Here is a 23,721-nt window from a genome sequence, read left to right as displayed (position 1 = left end):
CATGTTGAGAATCTTATTCATTCCGTTGAAAGCTACATGCAGGCGAGCAGGGTGGAGAAGGCTATATTTAAGTCCGGCTTCACGAATCTGGGTTTTAACAAATTTATATTCTCCACAACGTTGGGCTAGACCCACACTGTGGTCAGGGTAGATGAATATCTTGCTTCCACGAAAGTATAGTTGACTCTTTTCTCTCGACAGATGCATAATTTGCTCCTTCATTCTATAGTGATGCAGTCTTAGTATTATCTGCCTTGGCGGCTCGCCATGCTGTGGCTGCAACACAAAAGAGCAATGGGCTTGATCCACTACTGGCGATGAATTGAGACTCTCCTTGCCGAAAACCTCCAAGTGATGTACCTCAGTAAAAGTTGGAGGGTTTCCCTGCTCCGTATCTTCGGGCACTGAGAGAATCCTTAAATTTTGTCTTTATCTGTGATTCTTCAAGTCATCTGCCTTCGTCAGCAATTTAGTATTTTGGGCTTCCAAGCTGGGTGCAGCAGGTCTCCAGAGCAGCAATTCTGTCACTCGAGTCAGTAGCTGTTCAAAATTCCGCAGCCTTTGATTGAAGGAGGCGACAGAGGCTTGTAGAGTAGCAACAGAGGAACATAGTTCCGAACAGAGTCTAATAAAATCAGCTAGAACAGTGCTCTAAGTCAGCAAGTGTGCTGTCAGAATTAAATTCAGCACGGGAACCCACCATGATGTTACCGGACACCGGGTAAAGCACCAGGCCTGATTTCATTCTGATTACGTTTGCCTCTGGGTTTAGACATTTCGAATGTATGTTGAGCATCAGAATAAACCCTAAAAAGCGGAACTGTTTAACCCAATATCAACAATTTTTATGGGAATAAATTACAGAAATCATGGGAGCTGTCTTTGGCCACTTCTTACTCCATTCCCGTCATTTGACCTCTGCTCTGAGTCTGATTTCTTGATTTTAAAAGTTGAATATTCTGGTCACTTCAAGTTCCCTTTTAGGTTTTCTCACTGTATCACATTGACATCATATTATAATTTACTTTAATTTAATTGCATGTTATATAATACTGTTTGCAACTCATTTTGTATATAAACAATTAAGGCATTTTACTGCAAGGATTAGAAAGTAATATTTTATGATTTATAATTTACCTTCAGCTCTATGTTTAGCACCCTTCATTCAACCAAACGGCTGTTACTAAGTTTTAAATTCTATGAAGTTCTATCAGGAGAAATGAAACTGCCAGTGTCATCTAGACACAAAATAATGTATTTGAAATTGATTCATAGAACTCCACTATTGTCTTATCTCTGCAATTGATTATTTACAGAAGACCTCAGCCATTGCTGGGAATGTGAACACATTGCCCAATTTCATTATACTCACAATTTACAAAAAACATATATTTTAAAATGTTCTCTATATTATATATTAACTTCATGAGACAAAGCTGTAATATGTTTAATTTATTTTCATCCCAGTTTTCTTGAGGAACATGAAAATTTGATCTTGACAGGACAGTATATCTTTTACTCATGAAATAAATATGGAGCTGGATTTAATACAGCCCATCTCGGTGGGAAACATGGTGGCTGGGCCCACTAATCCCAGGAAAAGCCACATGTGAGTCTCCCAGCAGAGGAAAACCTCATGCAATTAAAATGGAGGCAGGCAATACCAATTTGGGAAACTCACCCACTCATGGCAGGCTGTCAATTAGGCTCATTAATAAGCCAATTGACACCAATTATCCTTCAGCCCACCAGGTTTGCCTATGGCCTTCATGGGAGCTCCTTTAAAGGCATCTTTAAAGGTGCCTGTTTGAGGGAAACCATATTGGGCAGGAGGTTGGGCTGCTGAAAGCCACCTCACAACACTTGCCTCCAATCCCCCTGGCTGGCACACCCATGACTCCCATCCGCCATTACTCACCTGTGGACTTTTCCCCTTGGCAATCCTAGGCTTCTCCCTGAGTGCATTACTAGCAGCAGCCATTGCTTCCAGTGATGCTACCTGTAATGGACAGCTGCAAGCCTCCAATTGGCCAGCAGCTCTCAGCAGGCAGGATTTCTGACTCCGGGGTCCTGAATCCCTGGGAAGACCCGATGCTGGCCAGTTAATGACTGACAGGCATTTAATCCGGTTGGGCCTCCCCCTCAGAAGCGATGTGGGTTTCCCACTGGGCTGAACCCGTGTAAATTGTATTAAATTCCCCCCATGGTAGTACTTATTACTCCTTAACTTCTCGTAATATAGTAACATTTTTTGCAAAAATCCAATGTCATTAACTTTAATTGTAGATTTACTTTATGCATAGGGCAGAATCATCCCAGCATTGCGCTAAGTGTGGTAGCAGGTGTGAAAAACAACCTTTTACCCAGTGGCTGTAATGGCGGGTTTTCATACCTTCTGCTTCCCACCTCATTAATTATGCAGAAACACGCCTCGCTGGCAAGCAGCCTCTAAATCACCTGCCACATCGTTACCTCACCGTTTCTTTACTCGCAGTGCCATATCTAAACTGCAGCCTTGCATGCAGTTCTCAATGCTTGCAGCCCAGGATTGCTCCAGTGAAGACATGGCCCTGAAAGCCAAGAAGAGTTCAGTGACCTGTCACAAGGCCATAACACTTCCACTGGCATCTCACTCAAGGGACATCATCATTCACTCTCACAGACTCTTACATTTCCATCTGGCCTCATCTCCTCTGGAGACTGCCTCCTCAGCTGTCACCATTTTGAGGCCATTTGCCCAGATCAACATGTATCCCCGCACACACCCTGTACAGCCCTCACCCTGCAGCTTCTTCCCTTGCCTGAGGCCACTTCTCCTCCTTCCAAAGCAAGCCCTAGACCTGCAGCCATTGAAAAGCCACCTCTGCCTTATGGCTGGTCTGGTAGGTAGAGCTCCCCAAAAAGTGATGTGCTGCCTGCAAAACCTGATGCCGATGAGCATGGGAGCTGCCTGAAGCAAGGTAGGCAAACAAACCTCAAAGTCCTGAGCAAAGTGGATGGGAGCAGAAAATATCTGGGACACACAAAAATTGGTTTCACGTCGTCATAAAGCCAGTTTGTGATCGTCCGCTCCACCCATCAATGGCGGGCCATGTTTCCCGTCGGGAACCTAATTTCAAGACTTCATCTTATTATAAGCTCGCCGGAATCATCACTCCATGCTGGATCATCCGGGTATGGGTTGTGCAGTCAGATTAGTTTTGGATTGCTGTATCAAAAACATGATAAACTGAGTGGCTTCCTTCTGCACTGTGGCCCTTTATAGCTTTGTGCGGTGACTATGGAACCAGGCAAAGGATTGGTGAAAGAGGGATAAAATAATAGTTGTTGACATAAATATTTTAACATTTTAATTATCAAAGAATGTAGTGCCTGTCTGTGAAATCGGAAGTGTACTTGCGCCAGAAGCGAAAGATATTCATAGAACTGCACAAATTAGTCTAATTGACGAAAGCAGTAATTAAGTTAACTGGAAATAGATTTCCTCAATAACTTTAAGTGCAAGCATTGTTACACATGGAATCACTATTATTTTAATATTTCCAGCTAGAAAATGATAACTTTAGCTTCACAGCATAAGGTTAACATGCAATTAGTTGTCCCATCATCTTAGCACAGCTGCATCACGCATCAAAGACAGCATTTTCCATTCACAGTTTTTCTTGTAGAACTTGAATTTGTCACCATGAGAGACAGTGGCAACACTAGTATTCCTCATCTGTTTTAACCAACAGTTTTAAAACACAAACATTGCAGACAACCAAGAGACAAAGTCTACAGATATTTTGCTTCACCTGTGAATCCCTAGGTCCTTGTAAACTGCAGTGAATTTTATGATCTGGAATTCACTGCCTGAAAGGTGGTGAAAGCAGATTCACTAATAACTTTCAGGAAGGAATTAAATATATATTTGATAAGGAAAAAAATTGCAGGGATATGGGTAAAGAGCAAGATAGTAGGATTATTGAATAGCTCCTTGAAAGAGACAAGATTTTCTCTATGATTAATAGTATTTGAATTATTTATAAATCAAGTAAGAAATATATGGAGCTATGTGCAACCTTGAAGATTGTGTTGCATACAATGTCCTCATTGTTGACCATGATTCCTTGAAGTGGAACGACTCTTTGCAGAGAGGTTTTCACATTCCAGTCTTTTATTTGATATTCATCATAAGATACCTGTAGGTATAAATCCCTAAGTTCTCAATGAGTAATTTTTGCTATTCTTTACAATGCTTCTGGATTTTGTGATAACTCAGCAATTTATTTTACTGTAGGTCACTGAAGAGGATTTGAGAAGCCTATTGTTTGGTGACTACATGAATCCTGATTTGGAAAGAGATGAACGATTGTATGCAGAGGTTCCCTCAGTTAATGAGTTTAATCAGGTGGTAGTGATGTGCCTTGATGAGTATAATCAGACCCATAAAACCCAGATGAATCTGGTTATATTCAGGTACTTTTAAACAATATTTTCCCTCATATATTGTGTAATGTCTGCTTTTTCCACTGAGGCATTTAAGGGCAGTATGAGACAAGTTGCCTCTTGATTTTTTTCCACCTTTCTTTGAAGAAGCACCTTGGGGCAGAATTTTTAGGTCCTGATGGGAGCTGAAACAGAGGCAGGCAGGCGCTAAAACTGACAGTGCTGCCTGGCATGCCGGTTTCCCATTGCCATTCCTGCTGTCGGCGAGATTTGTAAGAATGGGGGAAGATAAACCCCGGAAACCCACCAGATATGAGAATGAGGTTAATAAATGCTAACATTTATTGTGAAACATAAATATAACATTATGAAAATCAATTTGGGATTTTTACATGCTGGGTCAGGAATAGGCAAGGTGCATGGAGGCAGCAACACAGCGGGTAGCCAATCATAGCCATATTATCAAGTTAGGTGGGTTCATAAAGGAAGGACTCTGAGAGGGGCACTCAGCCCCTGGCACACACATGCCATCAGCTATGTAGAGGTTGTGGGAGAATGATCTGTACATGCCTAGGCAATGCAGGAGGTTGTGACCCTCCTGTCATTGTGGGGATATAAGAGGAGGGGACTAAGCTTCCAGAAATTATTGCGAATCCAGCTAAGAATAAAGAAGGTAGCAGATCTCAGATTTTGGGTCCAGTGATGATGATCAATATCCTCAGCAGCAAAGGCAGAGCTCCAGGCATGAGGAAGGCAGAGTAGAGGAACAAAGGGCAAGAAGACAATGGGGGCCATATCCACAGCATAGGAACTACTGCCAAAGTTGGAACTACCTGGACATGTCAAAGAACATATCCAGGCAGATGGTCACACAGATTTGTGCTCTCGTGGTGGAAGATGTCACAGCAATGCTCACCATACCCTTATACAGCTTTGCCAACTTTCAAGGCTCAGTGCTGAATTAACTATCCAAAACAAATTGAGTTACCAGTAACCCACAGAATAACTGAATCTGGCTTATTCTCCTTTCAATTCAAGTTAACCTGATTACATGGAGTGATGAGCAATTGCTGTATGCAGCTGTAGCCACATAACCTAGGGCAGAATTTTACATTCCCCTGCCTGTGGATTTGTAGAATCTGTCAAATTTCTTTGATGGCCTTCCCACCAGGTTTCCTTCCACCATGACCTCTCTATAATTTTACGTTGGGACAGCCTACTCACCCTTGCCCCAATTGGTGAGCCCTTTAAATGGCCGATTATTGACCATTTAAGGGCCATTTCCTGCCCAACCTCAATTTTCAGGCTGGCAGGAGGAGTTCAGGGACAGGAGAGAAGCCTGAAAAGTGACTCTATCCAGGCCTCAGGCGGTTTTGGGGGGATTGGTGCTGGGGCGCCTCCATTAGTAGCCACCTCTTAACATTAGGTACCCATGCGCCCCCCACCCACCCCAAAAAAAAGATTAGCCCCTGCAGGTCCTCCCACCACCTCCCCCCCCACCCCCACTGGCCCTTTCCACTGAGACCCCTTGGGCCTCACCTCCCCACTCCACCCCACCTTGAGACCCCCAATACTTACCTGGTCCTGGACCCTTGGGACTTAGGCCCGTGGGACTGCTTGCAGTCCCAGTCCTGCCCACTGCGGATGCTGCAGGGATTAGAGAGCTGCCGGTAAATCTGATTGGCTGGCAGCTCTCAGGGATGGGACTTCCTCCTGAGTGAGGGGTGGAAGTCCTGCTTCCAGACAATTAACGCTTGTTGAAGTGCTAAATGGCTGTGGGGCAGGCAGTATCAGTAGGGATGTGTACTCTAGCAACTCCTCAGATGGCAGGAAGGGAAACTCCTCCATCCTAAAAATCCTGGCTCCAGAGTTCGATGGTTGGCTAACTGCAGATAGTACTGGTGAAATATGCAGCCAATCAATTAAATGAAGTATTTTCAACATTTTTGATGTTGTTTTCATCCTCTGCACTGAAGATCAGTGGGAGAAGGGAGTACATGATCTTGTAGTGGTAATTCATCCATAAAGTGTGCAAATCAAAATAAAATAAGCCTTTCAGGAAAGTGAAAATTCTATGTTTCACTCATGGTAATCAGAATTATATTTTAATTTAAATACTGAATAGGAATCATGAAGAATAAACTAACACCATGGAAATCAGGCCTCTGATGGTATTGTTGCTGATCCTTATAATGAGCGAAAGACAAATTGCTCTAGTTTCTTCAGATTTGGGATTATTGCACACAAACAGGATCACAAAAATGTGTTTGAACTGGAATAACCATTTAAGAGTTAGAAAAGCTAACATTAATTTCAATTAAATGAAAAAGTACTACCAATTCTGAAATTTCAACATTTGACTGCAATTTCTCCATACAGTGGACTCAATTTCTGGTGTCTCATCAAGTAAAAGCATTGAGTGGAAATTAAGAGCAGGATTTTCCTTTCAGGGTCAGGAAACCAGGACAGGACTGCTTTCAGGCCCTGACCCCATTTGGGGTGGGTAGTCTCAGCCTGCCAATTTTGTGGAGGCGAGCTGCAGAATTGGCTAGAGGATAGGTTGTGCTGATGCCTGTCCTGGAAAGAGATGTTGGTAATGCAAAGCCCACACTGTGCACAAAGTTCTAGTAGCCACTGTACTCTATACTCTAGTTGTGACCTAACCAGAGCTTTATAAAGGTTCAGCACAGTTCCCCTACTTTTGTACTCAATATCTCTATTTATGAAGCCCAAAATCCCATATCCTTTGCTAACTACTCTCTTGTTATGTCGTGCCACTTTCAAGGATCTGTGTACACGAACACCGAAATTCCTCTGTCTCTGCACCCTCTTTAGAACTGTGCCATTAAGCCCATATTGCCTTTCCCTATCCCTTCTGCCAAAATACATCACCTCAGACTTCTCTATATTAAATTTCATCTGCCACTTGTCTGTCCATTCTGTCAACCTATCTATGTCCAGTTGAAGTCAATTGGTATCATTCTCTGTAGGCTGCACCTTCAAACTTGGTAACATTGGCAAATTTTGAAATTTTACTCTATATTCCAATATTCAATCATGTGTTTATATAAAAAAACAGTAGTCCCAGTACTGAACCTTGGGGAAAACCACTGTCAATCATCCTCCAATCTGAAAACAACCATTTACCACAACTCAGCATTTTCTCACTTTAAGCTAATTTTTTGCCCAAGGTGATGCTGATCCTCTTATTCCATGAGTTTTAATTTTGTTAACCAGCCATTTATATGGTACTTTGTCAAAATGCTTTCTTAAAATCATATAAGCAACATCCATTGCTTTCATTCATCAACCTTCTCTGTACTTTATCTGAACATTCAATTAGATTAGTCAAGCAGGAACTGCCTTTTACAAATCCATGTTGGCTAACTGATGCCTCTTTGTGCCTATTGATTTTTTTCCCTAATTATTGAACTTATCCACGTTGGCAGGAAGAATAGAAAAGCAGTATGCTATTTAAATGGAGAGAGATTGCAAATCTCGGTAGTACAGAGGGATCTGGGTGTCCTTGTACATGAATCACAAAAAGTTAACATACAGGTACAGCAAGTGATTAGGAAGGCAAATGGAATGTTGGTCTTTATTTTCCATCTTCCTTGCAATAAAAGTAGCAAAGTTTTACAGCAGCTCTACAGGGCCTTGGTGAGACCATACCTGGAATGCTGTGTACAGTTTTGGTCTAACTTATTTGAAAAAAATATATATAATTGAGTTAGAAGCAGCTCAGAGAAGGTTCACTTGACTCATTCTTGGATGGGGGGGTGCGGGGTGATTATCTTATGAAGAAAGGTTGAACGTTGGGCCTATACCCATTGGAGCTTAGAAGAATGAGAGGTGATCTTACTGAAACATTTAAGATCCTGAGGGAATTTGATAGGGTGCATACTGGGAGGATGCTTGCACTTGTGGGAGTGACTAGAACTAGGGACACCATTTAAGAATAAGAGATCTACTGTTTAACATGGAGATGAGGAGAACTTTTTTCCCTAAAAGAATCATTTGTATGTTGAATTCTCATTCCTAGAAAGCAGTGGGAGGCTAGGTCATTGAATTTATCCAAGGCAGAGTTAGATAAATTTTTGATAGACAGAGACAACGGCTATAAGGCAGACAGGAAAGTGGAGTTCAGACCACAACCAGAGCAGCCATGATCTTATCAAATGGCAGAGCAGCTCTGAAAGGCCAAATGTCTATCCCTGCCTCTAAGTACTATGTTCACCTGGAAGGAAGGTTTGGTGGTGAGGAGAGAGGACAGATTTTTGATAGACAAAGAAGTCAATGGTTCTGGGGGCATACAGCAAAGTGGAGGTGAGACCTCAACCAGACCATCCATGATCTTATTGAATGGCAGAGCAGGTTTGAAGGTCTGAATGGCCTACTTCTACTCCTAAGTCCTATGTTCCTATGTAGTTACCAGGTATGTCCTTACACCTTTTCTTGAACATGACTGTCACATTTGCTACTTTTCAATCGCTTGGCACCTCCCCTGTATCTGGGGAAGAATGGAAGATTATGGCAAACTCTTCCACTATCTCCACTTCCACTTCCTTTAGTAACCTGGGATCCAAGCCATCCATATCAGGTGACTTATCCACTCTAAGCATAGCCAGCCTTTCCAGTACCACCTCCCTCTCAACTTTTACCGCATCCATTACCTCTAACATCCCCGCTTCTACCGATATACCAAGAGAACCCTCTTCTATAGTAAATATCGATACAAATAGTCATTAACTATTCTAGCATTCCCTGCCCCTCTAAGCACGTATCACCCTCTTTATCTCTAATAAGCCACATCCCACTTCTTACTATCTGCTTACTATTTAGATGCCAGTAAAAGATTTCTGGGTTTCTTTGTAGGTTAACTGTCATTTTTCTCCCATATTCTCTATTTGCCAGTCTTACTTTCCTCTTCACTCCTCCTCTCAGCTTATAGTATTTGGCCAGATTCTTGCTTGAGGAAATCACCTAACATGGATCATACATCCTCTTTTTAAAATTTCATTATATTCACTATCAGCCTTGTTATCCAAGGAGCCCTAGTTTTGGTTCCCTTATCTTTCAGCCTTGTTGGAATGTACCTAGATTGTGCCTAAGCACCTCCTCCTTAAAGGGCACCCGATTTTCCATTACAGTTTTTCCTGTCAATATTAGTTCCATTTTAGCCTGACTAGATCTTTTCAACCCACTGATGTTAGCCCTTTTCCAAATTAGAACTTCTACTTTAGATTGTTCCTTGCTCTTCTCCATTACTAATCTAAACCTTATGATTATTCTTGCCCAAGTGTTCACTGCTATCATTTGCTCCACTTGGCCCACCTCATTTGCTTGCACCCCTAGATCTAGCAATGCCTCCTTTCTAGTTAGACTGAGAATATACTGATCAAGGAATTTCTCTTGAATACATTTCAAAATTTCTCCCCCTCCTTACTTTTGAATATTATCCCAATCAATCTTTGGGTAATTAAAGTCCCCCAATATCACTATCCTACAGTTCTTGCAACTTTAGAATACTCTGTGACATTTTTATGCCTTTTTTGCTTCTCAACTCTAACCAAATAGATTTTGTCTTTGCCTCCTCAAGGACATGCTCCCTATCCAACACTACAATATTTTCCTTCATCAGTACTGCCACTCTACCTCTCTTTTTCTTCTCAAGCTTTGCTGAACACCTTGTATTCTTGAATATTAAGTGCCTACTTCTCACTGTTTTAAGCCACACTTCCATATTTGCCACTATATCATAGTCCCCTCTGCAACAGAGCTCAAGCCATGCATTATTCCTCCCTATCTTCCTATTTCTACTTTGCTGGTGCATGGCACTGGGAGAAATCCAAAGGTTACTACCCTTGAGCTCCTACTTTAACTTCCTCCCTAACTCCTAAAAATATAACTCTATGACCTCTATATTTGTTTCCTGTATGTCATTGGTACCAAGGTGTACCACAACTTCTGGCTCGTTCTCTTCCCCTTGCAGAATATTCTGCATTCTCTGTGTGATGTCCTTTACTCTGGAACTAGGGAAACAATACATCATGTGGAACTCATGATGACAGTTATAGAAATGCTGTCTCTCCTGCTATCTATGGAATCTCCTATAAAGGCTGCATTATTACTATCTTCTTTTCCCTCCTATGCAGTCCCTTGCCTATTAGTGCCATAGTCTAGACTGCACTCCTTTAAGGTGTCATCACTCCTGACATTCTCCAAAGTTAAGCACTGGTTTGAGAGTGGCACACATTCCAAAGACCCCTGTACCTCCTGCCTCTTCTTGCTCTTCCAGGTGGCCATCTCTACTATCCAGAACTCTCACTGCCTATGGAATGTATGATCCAGGAAGCTCTCATCTTTCTTGATGCTCCACAGTGACTCCAGCTGCCTCCTAAGCTCTGGAATCCTGAGCTCGATCTCAAGCAATTGGAGACACTTCTTATATACATGGTCCTCAAGACAGAGGGTGAAGTTCTCACATCGCGCATGAATTGCAAGCAACAGATCTCAGCTGCCCATCCATGATCTAAGAAAAAATCTATTTCCCTCTTTTAGAATCTAGTTAATATCTTGTATAAACTATTAATTTTAATTGATGCCTCTCTATCTGCTTTGTGCTAATACTGTTAATACATCCCTTAATAGCTATTATACTTACCCCAACAGCAATTTTATGAATTAGTTTAACTAGCTAAACTATAAACTTTAAACCACCATCTCAGTTTAAAAAAATACTAATGCTCACCAACCCCAATCATCTACCTGCTGTCCTCTGGCATCACTCCTTGTGTATTTGGATATACGCCGATCAGTTCTACGCTGTTTCTCCACTTTCTCTTTGTTTCTCTGCCAGTATGTTCCCTTGCACTGTCTCTCACCACTATTTTAACCTCTGCCACCACTGCTATTGTCTCTGCACAGGTCTGCATCCAGCAAAGTCTTTTCGATATATTCTTTAAGACAAATTATTTTCCCAGTATAGATTTAAGTTCGAATGATTGCAGTAATCACAATGTGTCATTTGTTTTTAAAATAAGTTAAACCACAGATGAATAATGTCAAATTTACATTTTCTGCTAGGTATATGTTGGAACATTTGTCCCGGATCAGTCGAGTACTGAAACAAGCAAGAGGTAATGCTCTTCTGGTGGGAGTCGGGGGAAGTGGCCGTCAGTCCATGACTCGTTTGGCCACATCAATGGCTAAAATGATAATCTTTCAGCCTGAAATCTCTAAGAGCTATGGGATGAATGAATGGAGAGAGGATTTAAAGGTAACATTTGTTTTTTAATCTGGTCAGCATCACTGCTAATTCACATTAATAAATTTACTTCCATTTTATCACTAAAAAGTTGCCTTGTATGCAACTATTTTGTTTTTTGATAGCATTTGCTTCGAAGTGCAGGAATGAAAGGCCAGCCCATTGTGTTCCTGATTACAGACACACAAATTAAAGACGAGGCATTCCTGGAGGATGTAGACAGTTTACTCAATACTGGTGAAGTGCCAAATCTTTTTGCAGCTGATGAAAAACAGGAGATCATGGAGGTGTGAAACATCTATTATTCAAATTGCACAAAAATCATGAAAATTTAAAATGTTTACAATCGTGCTTAGATGTTGTGATGGATAGCATTTGATTTGATGCATTGCTATATATCAGTTGTATTTTTATTAAAATGCATAATGTTGTAGTTGTACCACAGATTGGATGATATTTTCCCCCAGAATAAAGCATTTGTCTAAGGTGCAGATTTTTGTGCAAGTTGATTCAGGAGCCCAGCCCGAAAAAAATGTTGATTTTAACAAATAATTTCCAGAACAGTTAGTTGAAGGGTGTTATATGGAAATGAACAGGGATGTGCAACTAATTGGATAGTTCTTTTAAAGCCTAACAACCCTTTGAGGGAAAAAGTTTGTCTTTATCTCAGTCTTGAATGGGAGACCCCTTATTTTAAATAGTGTCCCCTAGTTCTAGTCTCTCCCACAAGGAAAAAACATCCATTCAACACCCTCCTTGTCAAATCCCCTCAGGATCTTATGTTGCAATAAGATTAGCTTTCATTCTTCTAAGCTCCAATGGATGCAGGCCCAGCCTGTTCAACCTTCTCTCAGAAGATAACCCACTAACCTTCTCTGAACTGCTCACAAATTTATATCCTTTCTTAAATAAGGAGACCAAAACTGTATACTACTCCAGCTGTGGTCTCACCAACACCCTATACAACTGTAGCAAAACATCCTTATTTTTATATTCCATTCCCCTCACAATAAACGACAACATTCCATTTGCCTTCCTAATCATTTGCTATACCTGCATACTAACTTATTATGATTCATATACCAGGACACCCAGATCCCTTTGCACCTCAGAGTTTCGCAATCTCTCTCTATTTAAATAGTATACTGCTTTTCAATTCTTCCTGCCAAAGTGAACAAGTTCACATGTTCTCACATTATACTCCACCTGCCAATTTTTTGTCCATCCCTTTGCAGGCTCCTTATGTCCGCTTCACAACTTACTTTTCTTCCTATCTTTGTGTCATCAGCAAATGTAGCAACAATACATTCAGTCCCTTCATCCAAGTCATTGATATAAATTGTAATTAACTGAGGCCCTAGAACTGATTCCTGGGGCACTGGACTCGTCACATCTTGCCAACTCGAAAATGACCCATTTATGCCTACTCTCTGTTTCCTGTTAGCTAATCAATCCTCTATAATGCTAATATGTTACTCCCTTACAACATGAACTCTTATTTTCTGTGGTAACCTTTGATGTGGCAATTTGTCAAATGCCTTCTGGAAATCTAGGTACAGCATATCCACAGGTTCCCCTCTATCTACATTGCTTGTTACTTTCTCCAATTAATTAGTCAAACATGATTTCCCTTACACAAAACCACGGCCAGAATTTTATGGCCCTTCCCACCAGCGGGATCTCCTTGTCCCACTAAAGTCAATGGACTTTTGAATGGCTTGCTACATCCGCCAAAGCAGGACCCACTGCACCAGGGCTAGAAAATCCCGGCCCATGTTGACTCTGCCTGATTGCTTTTGGATTTTCTAAATGCCCTGCTATAACCTCCTTAATAATAGATCCTAGCAATTTCCCAATGACAGATATTAAGTTAACAGCCTGTAGTTTCCTGCCTTCTTGAATAGAGGAGTTATGTTCACTATTTTCCAATGTGTTGGGATCTTCCCCAAATCTAGAAAATTTTGGAAAATTAAGACCAATGCACCTACAATTTCAGCAGCCAGTTCCTTTAAGGCCCCAGACTGAAGTCCATCAGGACATGGGGACTTGTCAGCTTTCAGTTCTAATTATTTTCTCAGTACTTTTTCCCTGGTGATTATAATTGTTTTGAGTTCCTCCCTCCCTTTCACTTCCTGATTCACACTTATTTCTGGGATGTTATTTGTATCCTTTATAGTGACGATGGAAACAACATATCTGTTCGGTTCATCTGCCATTTCCTTATTTTCCATTATTAATTCCCCAGACTCTCTCTCTGGAGGCCCAATGCTCTCTTTACTTACTCTTTTCCATTTCAAATACTCTTACTCTCTGTTTTTATATTTCTAGCTAGCTTTCTCTCATACTCTAATTTCTTCCTCTTGTTAATCTTTGCTGTTCTTTATATTCTGTCCAATCTTCTGAACTGCCATTCATCTTTGCAGAATTATGTGCTTTTTTTTCTTTCAATTTGATACCAGCTTTAATTTCCTTAGGTAGCCACTGATGGTGCATCCTTCCCTTGGAGTCTTTTTTTCTCACTGCAATGTATCTTTTCAGAGTATTTTGAAATATCTTCTTAAATGTCTGCCACAGCATCTCTACTGATCTATCACTTAATTTCCCAGGTCACTTTAGCCATCTCTGTGATCATGCCCTCATAATTACTCTTATTTAAGTTTAAAACGTTAGTCTTTAATCGCCTCCTCACTCCCTCAAATTGAATGTGAAATTCAGTCATATTATGATTACGGCCATCTAGGGGTGTCTTTACTACGAGGTCATTAATTAATTCTGCCTCGTTGCACATTATCAGATCTAGTATAGTCTGCCCTCTGGTTGGCTCTAGAATGTGTTGCTCTAAGAAACTTGTCCGAAAACACAATGAACTCAACATCCAGGACAATCTGCCAATTTGCCACTCTGGTTCATCCAATCCATATGTAGATTGAAATCACCCATGATTATCGCCGTATCTTTCTCACAAGCTCCCATTATTTTTATTGTCCTACAGTGTGATTATTGTTGGGGAGCATATAAACCATTCCCACAAGTGACTTCTTACCTTTACTATTTCTCATCTCTTTCCAAACTGATTCTACATCTTGATCTCTAGAACTAAGCTCATTCCTCTCTATTGTACCAATGTCATCCTTAATTAACAGAGCTACCCCTCCACCTTTCCTTAGCTTCCTGTCCTTCCTAAATGTCATGTATCCTTGAATATTCAGGTACCAGTCTTTGTCATCTTGAAGCCATGTCTCTGTAATGGCTATCAGATCATTTTTGCGCTTTCAATTCATCTGTTTTGTTATGGATACTACATACACTTAGATGCAGAGCCTTTAGTTCCATATTTTTAATATTTTTGTTAATCTAGCTTTGTCTGCTGGTACACATTTAGGTTTTGTACATTCTGTCCCTTCCTGCCACGCTTTGATCATCATATTCCTTATTCCTTCCTGGCTCTCTTATCTTCTTTTCTCTGTTTAATTTATCACATTTTCCCAAACTTGATCCCTCACCTCACTGTTTATTTTAAAGCTGAGGGAGCCTCAGCCTAATTTGTCATATGTGTTGCAAAGTTTTTTATTTCTTCTGTAATAACAGGCTTGAGGATGGGTTAAACACATAGACATATGATTGATTCATTTATGGATCTAACAGCTTATGAATGAGGTTGGCAGTTCTGCATTTTTAATCAACCAAAGAATATAGAAAGGAGCAAACTGAGAGCGGTTTGCCGAGTCAAACAATTGAAGTATTCACAGATAGGAAGGTAGATTTAGTGGCATTTACTTTGTTTGGTTCATAGTAATGAAGTCCACTCCCAATCAACCTGCAAGTTCTAGAAGTATCAATGCTGGAGGCTAATGTTGGGTGCAATGCTTGCACAACCATTAAGATTGTGATCCAAGGAATTTCAGGGACAGTGTTTTTAAATAAGAAAGAGGCAATATTTGATGATTGTGCGAGTAAATTTTAACAGCATTTAATAAATTCTATTTTAATTACATAGGGTGTCCGCGTAGCAGCTCAAGCAGGAAACAAAAATGCGGACTTCAGTCCTCTAGCTCTCTTCGCTTTCTTTGTGAGTCGCTGCAGAGAGAACTTACATGTTGTGGTGGCCTTCAGCCCCATTGGAGATGCTTTCCGAAATCGTCTGAGACAGTTCCCTTCACTCATCAACTGTTGCACTATTGACTGGTTCCAGGTGTGTTAAAGATTTCCAATGTATAATAATGCGAATCTACTGTTCAAGTAGAAAAGATATAGAAGAGACTTACTAGAATGACAAGAGGGATGAGGGAGAAGGGACGTTAATCAGAAGGTACAGATTTAAAGTGATTGTCAAAACAACCAATGGTGACATAAGAACTTTTTTTTCTTGCACATTAAGTTGTTGTGGAATGGAATGCACTGCATGCAATGGAAGCAGATTCAACAGTAATATTCAAAAGAAAATTGAGATGAGGTGAGGATTTCTTCGCTCAGAGGCTGGTCAACCTGTGGAATTCTCTACCACAGAATGCTGTGGAGGCTGAGTCACTGAGTATATTCAAGAAGGAAATTGATAATTTTTTGAATATTAAGAGCATCAAGGGGTATGGGGAGAAAGCGGGACTATGGCGTTGAGATAGAGGATCAGCCATGATCATATTGAATGGCGGAGCAGGCTCAAAGGCCAAATTACCTACTCCTGCTCCTAGTTTCTATGTTTCTATATGGCAGGGCCATGGATAAAGAGCAGGAAGCAGAACCAATTGGCTAGCTCTTTCAAAGAGTTGTCACAGCATGATGGGCGAATAACTTCCTTCTTTGCATATTCATTCTACAATTCAAGGCGGTTATTATAATAAGGAAACCTACAAACTTTTATGTCTTGGATAAATTAGTTCGTTGGCCAACCAAGTGCTAACTGCACACCTTCATATGTTCTCCTCAATTATTGCTTGCAATCAGTAATGGGGAGAGATTGATGTAAGAATAAACAGCGATGGTTTACTGAGACATAGGGCAGAGCACCAGATCATATTTGCTCACTCAGAAACCTCCAGAGCTAGACTTACAGTTCCCTGTACAGTGATTCGTCAGTGCTGTCACATGATCAGTACACTTGCATTTGCTTAAAGGGACTGGATGCCTCACTTTACCACACAAACATAACAATAATGAACTGGAAAAGTTTGGTCCAGCCAGTATATGCCACACAACTGCAATGCTTTGTGCATCACAATATATACCTTTCTGACTCCATCCAAGAGTCATATAATCTCCTGGGCGAGTCAAGAAAAAAGATAAAACCCATTCAATTGGAGGAAACAAAATCTGGAGAATCCTTCTCAGATCCCTTTTTTTAAAAAAAAAACAATCAAAACTATTGCATCTAAATATGTTGGTTCTGTTGATGGCATCAGTGTCAACCTTTTGGATCATTTCTTTGAAAGGCATGCTTCAAGAAATTTTCTTCTAGCAACTTGTTATGTAGGAATAACCAATAATCAGCCCCTCCCATGAGCCTGATCTATTTGGACCCAGATAGTCTCAGCTGAATCAAAAGCACAACACTCTAAAACTGTTAAACGCTCGTTGTTAAGAGAGAGCAACCCCACCTGTTCTTAAACCTACTGCATCGTTTCTGCATCTCTTGGAATCTTTTAGGTTAATTTCTATGCTTCCACTGCAATGAAATTGTCTGCATCCCAGAAATAAACAGTCATCATCTAAGTCTGTAAACTTATCATTAAAAATGACTATACCATTCCCAGGCTGATCCGTTTTAAATAAATACTTCCTACAAGCTATTTTGAAACCCTACACCAACTTTTATGCATCCAGGGAGTTTATATGAAGGCTCTTCCTCCTAAAGAACTAGCCCTAACCCATACTTTCCAGCCAGTTGTCAATGAAGTGAAACTTCTTTTTACAAAGATCCTAAAGCCGTATGACAAATCCAGTGATTTAATTGTTCCTCTGCAGTGACCTCACCTTGACTAGTAATAGCCCTAACACTACTACCCTTGCACCCTGGTTCAGGGGGTCAGCTCGAAGAACTCTGTATGAATCCATTATGTTAATATGATATCTTGTATTTAATTAACATGCAATGTTAGCACAGTCAGAGGGTATCTATGTGGTCTTCAGAGGCTAATGCAGTTGAATGGGGAAAGATTTGGCTGAATTGTTTTGTCATAACTGCTGTAATTCCTTTTTGTTTTACACGTACAGAATTGGCCAAATATAATGGGCCTGAACTTCTTTGGATTGGCAATCAGAGTCGGATTGCCACTCCACTCCTACTTTTTTACCTGAATATTTTTCGATCCTGTCTCACCTGACCTACTGACTCAGGCTGGCCAGGATCTGGGCAATGCAGTACATCCCCAGGGCCTAGTGTTGAGTGCAGCTCTGTTGAATGCAAGGAGGCTATGCCCCTTATTTATTACAGCACTAGCTGCCATAAACCAGGTAAGTTTAAAGGTCCAGCTAAATTTAAAGATACTTGAAAAGGTAAGTAATTAAGGTAAGTGGGTACAATTTGTGAGGGGAGGGAGGATCTTGGGTGGGGTTGTGACTTGGAGGTGGGGTGGTTGGGTCGGGCCAGACCTTTTGTGGGGAGAGGGGGAGTGGAGTTGTCGGGTGTCGAGTTGGAATTCAGAAGTTGGGGAAGAAGGTGCGATGGTGTGGGGCCAGGCCTCAGGATGGTCGTTGGATTGTGTCGGGCACCGGTGATGGGGGAAGTGTCTGGTTTGGCCTCGGTAGGATAGAGTGTGGGGTGTGGTGGTGTTGCGTCAGGCCTCTGGGGAGAGAGATGTTGAGCCTTCTAGTGGGCAAGTCGGGTTGAGCCTTGGGGTGGGGGTGGTCAGCTCTGGCGTGGGATGGAAGATGGTTGGGCCTCAGGGGGTGGTGTCGGGTCAGGTCAGGTCAGGCCATGGGGTGAGAGTGTGACCTGGCAGGTGGAGGAGCTGAGTGTCAGGCCTAGGGGTTGGTGGGAGTGAGAGTCGAGCCTGGAGGGTGGGGTAGTGTTGGGTCGGGCTTTGTGGAGTGTTGTCGAATTGGGTCGGGCTTGGGGCGTGGGTGTCAGATCATGTTGGGCCTTTGTGGGGCAGTGGGGAGGATGTCAGGTGAAGTTGGGCCTGGCCTGGGGAGCGCTGTTGGTGGTGGTGTCAGGTCAAGTTGGTTCAGTTTGGGCCTGATGGCTGGTGTATTGGATTGGTCCTTAGGAGGTGGGGGCGTGTAGCTGGGGGTGAGAGTTGCTCGTGGCAGGCGGTGGGGGGGGGTGGGGAAGACCCCTGTGGGGATGGGCATATCCCGTAGGTTGGGTAGTTCCTGTCAGGGTGTAGTCCCTTGAGGGTAGGGGGAGTTCCATCCAGGGGGATAGACAGAGGGTGGGGGGTGTGGTAGACCCCTGGGAGGTTTGGGAAGAGTCCCTGTAGGGTTAGGCATATCCCATAGGTTAGGGAGTTTCTGCCAAGGTGTATTCCCTGGGGTTAGAGGGTATCCCATGCAGGGGGTTGGGGGAAGACCACTGTGGGGTTGGGGGGCGTGGGGAAGTCCTGTGGGGTGGAGAAGTCGGGTGTGGGTGGAGTCCCCTGGGCATTCTGGGGTGTCAGGGGAATTCCCTAGGGTTTGTGTGGGTCTGTGCAATAGGTTTTAATTCTTCTAACTTTTTTCTGCATAACTATTGATGTAACCCAATCGGAACCATCCAAAGTTTGCAATTTAAATTGCTGTGCAAACTTTACCTTTGAATGTTCAGGGTGGGGGCGAATCCCCGGGGAATCTTTGGGGTACAACCTCCCCCCCAAACCTCTAGTACAATGCCCTGGAGCTCAGAAGTTACGGCTGTTTTTAACCATATTTTGAAAAACCCAGCTAAGTCCTGTCAAAACAACAATGAAAAGCAAGTCATCAGAATCTTCATATTTGCACATGAACTGTTTCAAAGCAATAAATATGAATAATTACTCATCGTAATCGACTTTTCATTCTTCAAGTAGGTCCAAGCTGCAAATAATTTCATCATCTTCTGCGCGTCCTTTCATGATTGAAGAGTCTGATGCTGGATCGACATGGATATCCACAGAATTAGCAGTTCATGTTGTTACTGTTAGTGCTTCAAGTAATTTCTGTGGCTGTGCCACCTCTGGCCTTCCTCGGGCCACATTGCATGTTGCGAGTTTGGCATTGATGACCCTCCAAACATACTGAACCAAATTTCAATGCTTGCCTTCATGTGGGCCAGTCACCTGCAGTGTTTTCACAAGAGAAGTGGTTCGCAATGCAGAAGTTTGTAAGGCTCTTCTTTAGGGTGTCCTTATATCATTTGTACTGACCATCTTGATGTAGTTTGCCAGGAGATAAGCCCCCATAGAAGGTCTGCTTGAGGCTTCTGTATTCATTCATGTGGGAGATATGGCCTGCCCATCTAACTTGAATTTTCTGGAGGGTAGTTTCCATGCTGTTGATCCCAGCATGATGGAGGACCTCATCATTTGTAATCTTGTCCTGCTATCAAGTCTCATGATGGACCTCAGCTGTCTTTGATGGAAGCATTCCAGAGCTTTGATGTGGCATCTATAGAATACCCAGGATTCTGTGCCATACAACAGGATGATATGGACAATGGCCTGACAGCATTTGACTTTAGTCTGCAGCTTAATGCCATGCTGCTTCCAGACTTGATCATGGAATCAGCTGTAGGCAGAACTTGCTTTCTGGATGTGAGAGTGGATATTTTTATCAATAGTGACATCCTAAACAGCATGCTACCAAGTTGAAAATTTTTCTACAGCCTTGAGACTGGTTACGTTTGGAACTTCATAGTGTGTACCTGGTGCTGGTTGAAACATACCCTTGGAAACACTGATCGGAGACCAAAGTTTTTGGCAGCACATGAGAATTTGTTTGCCATAGTCTGGATGTCTTCCTTGCGGGCAACTAGGGCACAGTCATCTGCATAGTTTCTGAAGCTTCTCATTACTGCCTTTGTGAATAATTACTATATAGGAATGAATTGAAGACATGAACTGGAGTAGTTATCTCCTGTTGTCTTGAAGCATTTATGTTGAAGAGATTATTTAATAAATACTAGATAACAAGACCGCATTAGGATTGGTGGGATTTCATCACAAGCAAGACTATGCTGTGCTGAAGCAACTAACTAATAAAAATTTCTAGGGTGCAAAATTCAATTGTGTGGTGCTGCTTCTCACGGCTGTATGCTGACTGAAGAAGTTGGAAGATCAAGATCATGATGTCACAGATGTCAACATGCTGATGCAACAAATACTGAAATTGGTTAACAAATATGCAGGAAATGCCTTCCTTATTTACTCCTGAAACTACAAGCAAGATGGGCCTGTTCTGGGACTCAGCAAATTGCAGCTTTTAACTTAATTGTGCTCATGCAGAGCTGGTGGAAGTACTGTGGTGAGTTACTGGAGGAAGGTTTCTGCTGATCACAGAGAGGCAGAGAATTACATAGCATTGCATAAATTTGTGGGAAGCAGTTGCAGTGCCATTTGCTCTGCAATATGAAAAGGGCAGTGGGGGAACCCCTGTGAGAATTGAAGATAAGGAGGGCCCTATGGAAGGTTGTACACGCAAAGGATCTTCCATCAGTACTACTCCTAGGTTGAGGTGAACCAGGATTTGCGTTTTGGGAAGCTTCGCTTTATTAAGGAGATGGTGACCAAATTGTGTTCTCTCCTTCATGAAGACCTGGAGCTTCAAACAAGCATGAACACAGCCCTCCCAGTGCTTATGTAGATCACTATTGCACTTTTGTTCTTCACAACCGGGTCCTTCCAGTAGGCAGTTGACATAGGAATGATGCCCAGTTTACCATCCACAGAAGTATCTGGTAACAAAGGTTCTACATGAGGAGAGGGGCTTTATCCTCTTCTCTCTGAGGTGGGATGACCAGGATGAAAGGGCACATGGGTTCGCTCGGACAGCCAGCTTCCCAATGGACTCCATTGACTGCACACACTTGGCACCTCGGAGACGCTCCCTCCTCATCAACAGGGAGCAATACCGCAAGGGCTACCACTCAGTCAGCGTGCTGTTGAAATGTGACCACAACAAAAAATTCATCTTAGTTAAATGCCCACTATTGTGGAAGCACCCACAAAGCTTTCACCCTTCAACAGTCTGCAATACCCACCATCTTTTAGCCTCCCTTACAGACAACCAGATGGCTGTTCAGAGATGAGGGATAACCCCGCCACCTATAGTTCATGACCGTCTTATGCCATCCCACCATATGAGGTCAGGGGCCCTTTAATGAGAGCCATTGAGCATCGTAACACTGTGGAGAAAGCTGTCAGTCTGCATGGCAGCAGAGATTTCACTGCTTGGTCTCCCTGGGAGCAGTGATGTGTGGAGGGAGTTCTTTGCAGTTTATACCTGAGAGTCTCTGTGTTTGTGGTAGTGTGCTGCATCTGTCACAAGCTCACAATTATGAGGTCTAACCACCACTTCCTGGAATCCAGAGGCCACCTTGGAAGACAGAACAGAACAAGGAATGGAGAAAACTACATATATTAGGTGTTAGTATCTTTTCTCTCAAGACTGAATTTTTCTTTTACAAAATGGAAGGACATGGAATTATCTATCCATTTCAATACTAACCTGAGAGTTTTAAGAAAAGGTCATAAGTTCACCTTGGAACTGTCAACAAGCAGGCCTCTTCCAAGATATCACCTAACCTTTATGGTACTTGAGGAAGATCTTGTTTGTTTTGGACAGCAATCACTTTCGTTGATGGGGGAAAAAACTGAAAAGGCAAAGGTTGGTAACTTGCGTGGGATCACATGGGAGAGAAGTTGTGAACTTGCTGGTTTTGAAGGCAGTCTTGTTAGGGAACAAGCTGGGAAGAAAGGCTACCCTAACTGTCTGTGTCTCTACCTTGCCTAAAATTGTGTGTGGCTATCAACCTGTAGCCAGGGAATCCATATCTGAGTGTAACTGGTCTACATTTGGACCTGCAAAGCTGATACAAGTCAGTGAGAGCTTTTGGACGCCCACCAGGACCAGCGGCCTGTCTTCACCTGGGGGAACTCCAGGTAAACCGTGTTAAGACACTGCAAACTTTATCTTTTATTTTATAATGTCCATCCTTTTAAAGCCCATCACTGCAGAGAGACTCTATGGCCAGAATTTTCCCATTCGCCGACGGGAAAATGACGCAGGATGACGTCGGGAGGAACCCCCGACGTCATCCCGGTCCCTTCAAATTTTCAGGAAGGCTGTCCGCCCACCGACCTGGCAATGGCCAATTGAGGCCATTGACAGGGTAATTAAAGTAATTAAAGCCCTGCCCATCCAATCTTAAGGCTGGCAGGCAGGCCAGGAGCCCCAGTGGGCTTCTGATAATACATGAAACCTCATCCACTGGCGGGATGACGTTTCATGTTCCTTTTTAAAAACTTTAATAAATGTAATGTGATATTTATTAACATGTCCCATCTCATGTGACATTGTCACATGAGGGGGACATGTTAATAATATTTTTATTTCTCTACTTTTTAACTTTTGTACATTGTCACTAATCTCCCTGAGACAGCACTTTGTCTCAGGGAGCAGTGTGCTCTCTCGCGCGCATGTGCGAAAGAGCGCACTTTGACAGCTGGGGATTCTCTCCCCCCACTGCACAGGAAGCGCATAGCGCTTTCTGTTGGGCAGGCCGCTGGGCAGGCCTTAATTGGCCCACCCACTCAAAATGGTAGCGGGCCCTGTTTCGGTGGTGGGGGTCGGCTGTCCGCCAGCCGCAGAGCCGGTGGGGCCCGCATGCCCACCAAGGGCAAAATTCTGCCCTATCAATTTGTCTGTGTGCGTGTCAGTTTGTGTGCTGGGGGGAATTCTTTAGGAAGAGATAGTTATACTTCTTGATTACAATTGTGTGTTAAACAGTACTTGCAACTTGTCAAAAAGAAGTTTCATTTTATAAAAAACAATTGTTCTAAGTTTATTGAAAGAAACCTGGTTAAAGACTCTTTTATTCTGGGCATCAGTAGGGTAAATAGACAATTAGCTATTTTGGT

General features: G+C 42.4%; 1 protein-coding gene across 1 annotated transcript in view; it reads left to right on the top strand.

The window, feature by feature from the left end:
* dnah12 (dynein, axonemal, heavy chain 12) overlaps positions 1-23,721 on the top strand; it is a 357,153-nt gene that overhangs the window by 224,889 nt on the left and 108,543 nt on the right. The window contains exons 42-45 of the mRNA XM_041191445.1: positions 4,280-4,458; positions 11,515-11,707; positions 11,821-11,982; positions 15,693-15,887. Of these exons, the coding sequence (XP_041047379.1) occupies positions 4,280-4,458; positions 11,515-11,707; positions 11,821-11,982; positions 15,693-15,887 (729 nt within the window). The remainder of the gene's footprint in view (positions 1-4,279; positions 4,459-11,514; positions 11,708-11,820; positions 11,983-15,692; positions 15,888-23,721) is intronic.

Source organism: Carcharodon carcharias, chromosome 7, assembly GCF_017639515.1.
Source record: "Carcharodon carcharias isolate sCarCar2 chromosome 7, sCarCar2.pri, whole genome shotgun sequence".
NCBI classification, from domain to species: Eukaryota; Metazoa; Chordata; class Chondrichthyes; order Lamniformes; family Lamnidae; genus Carcharodon; species Carcharodon carcharias.
This window is presented reverse-complemented; position numbering and strand designations above follow the sequence as displayed.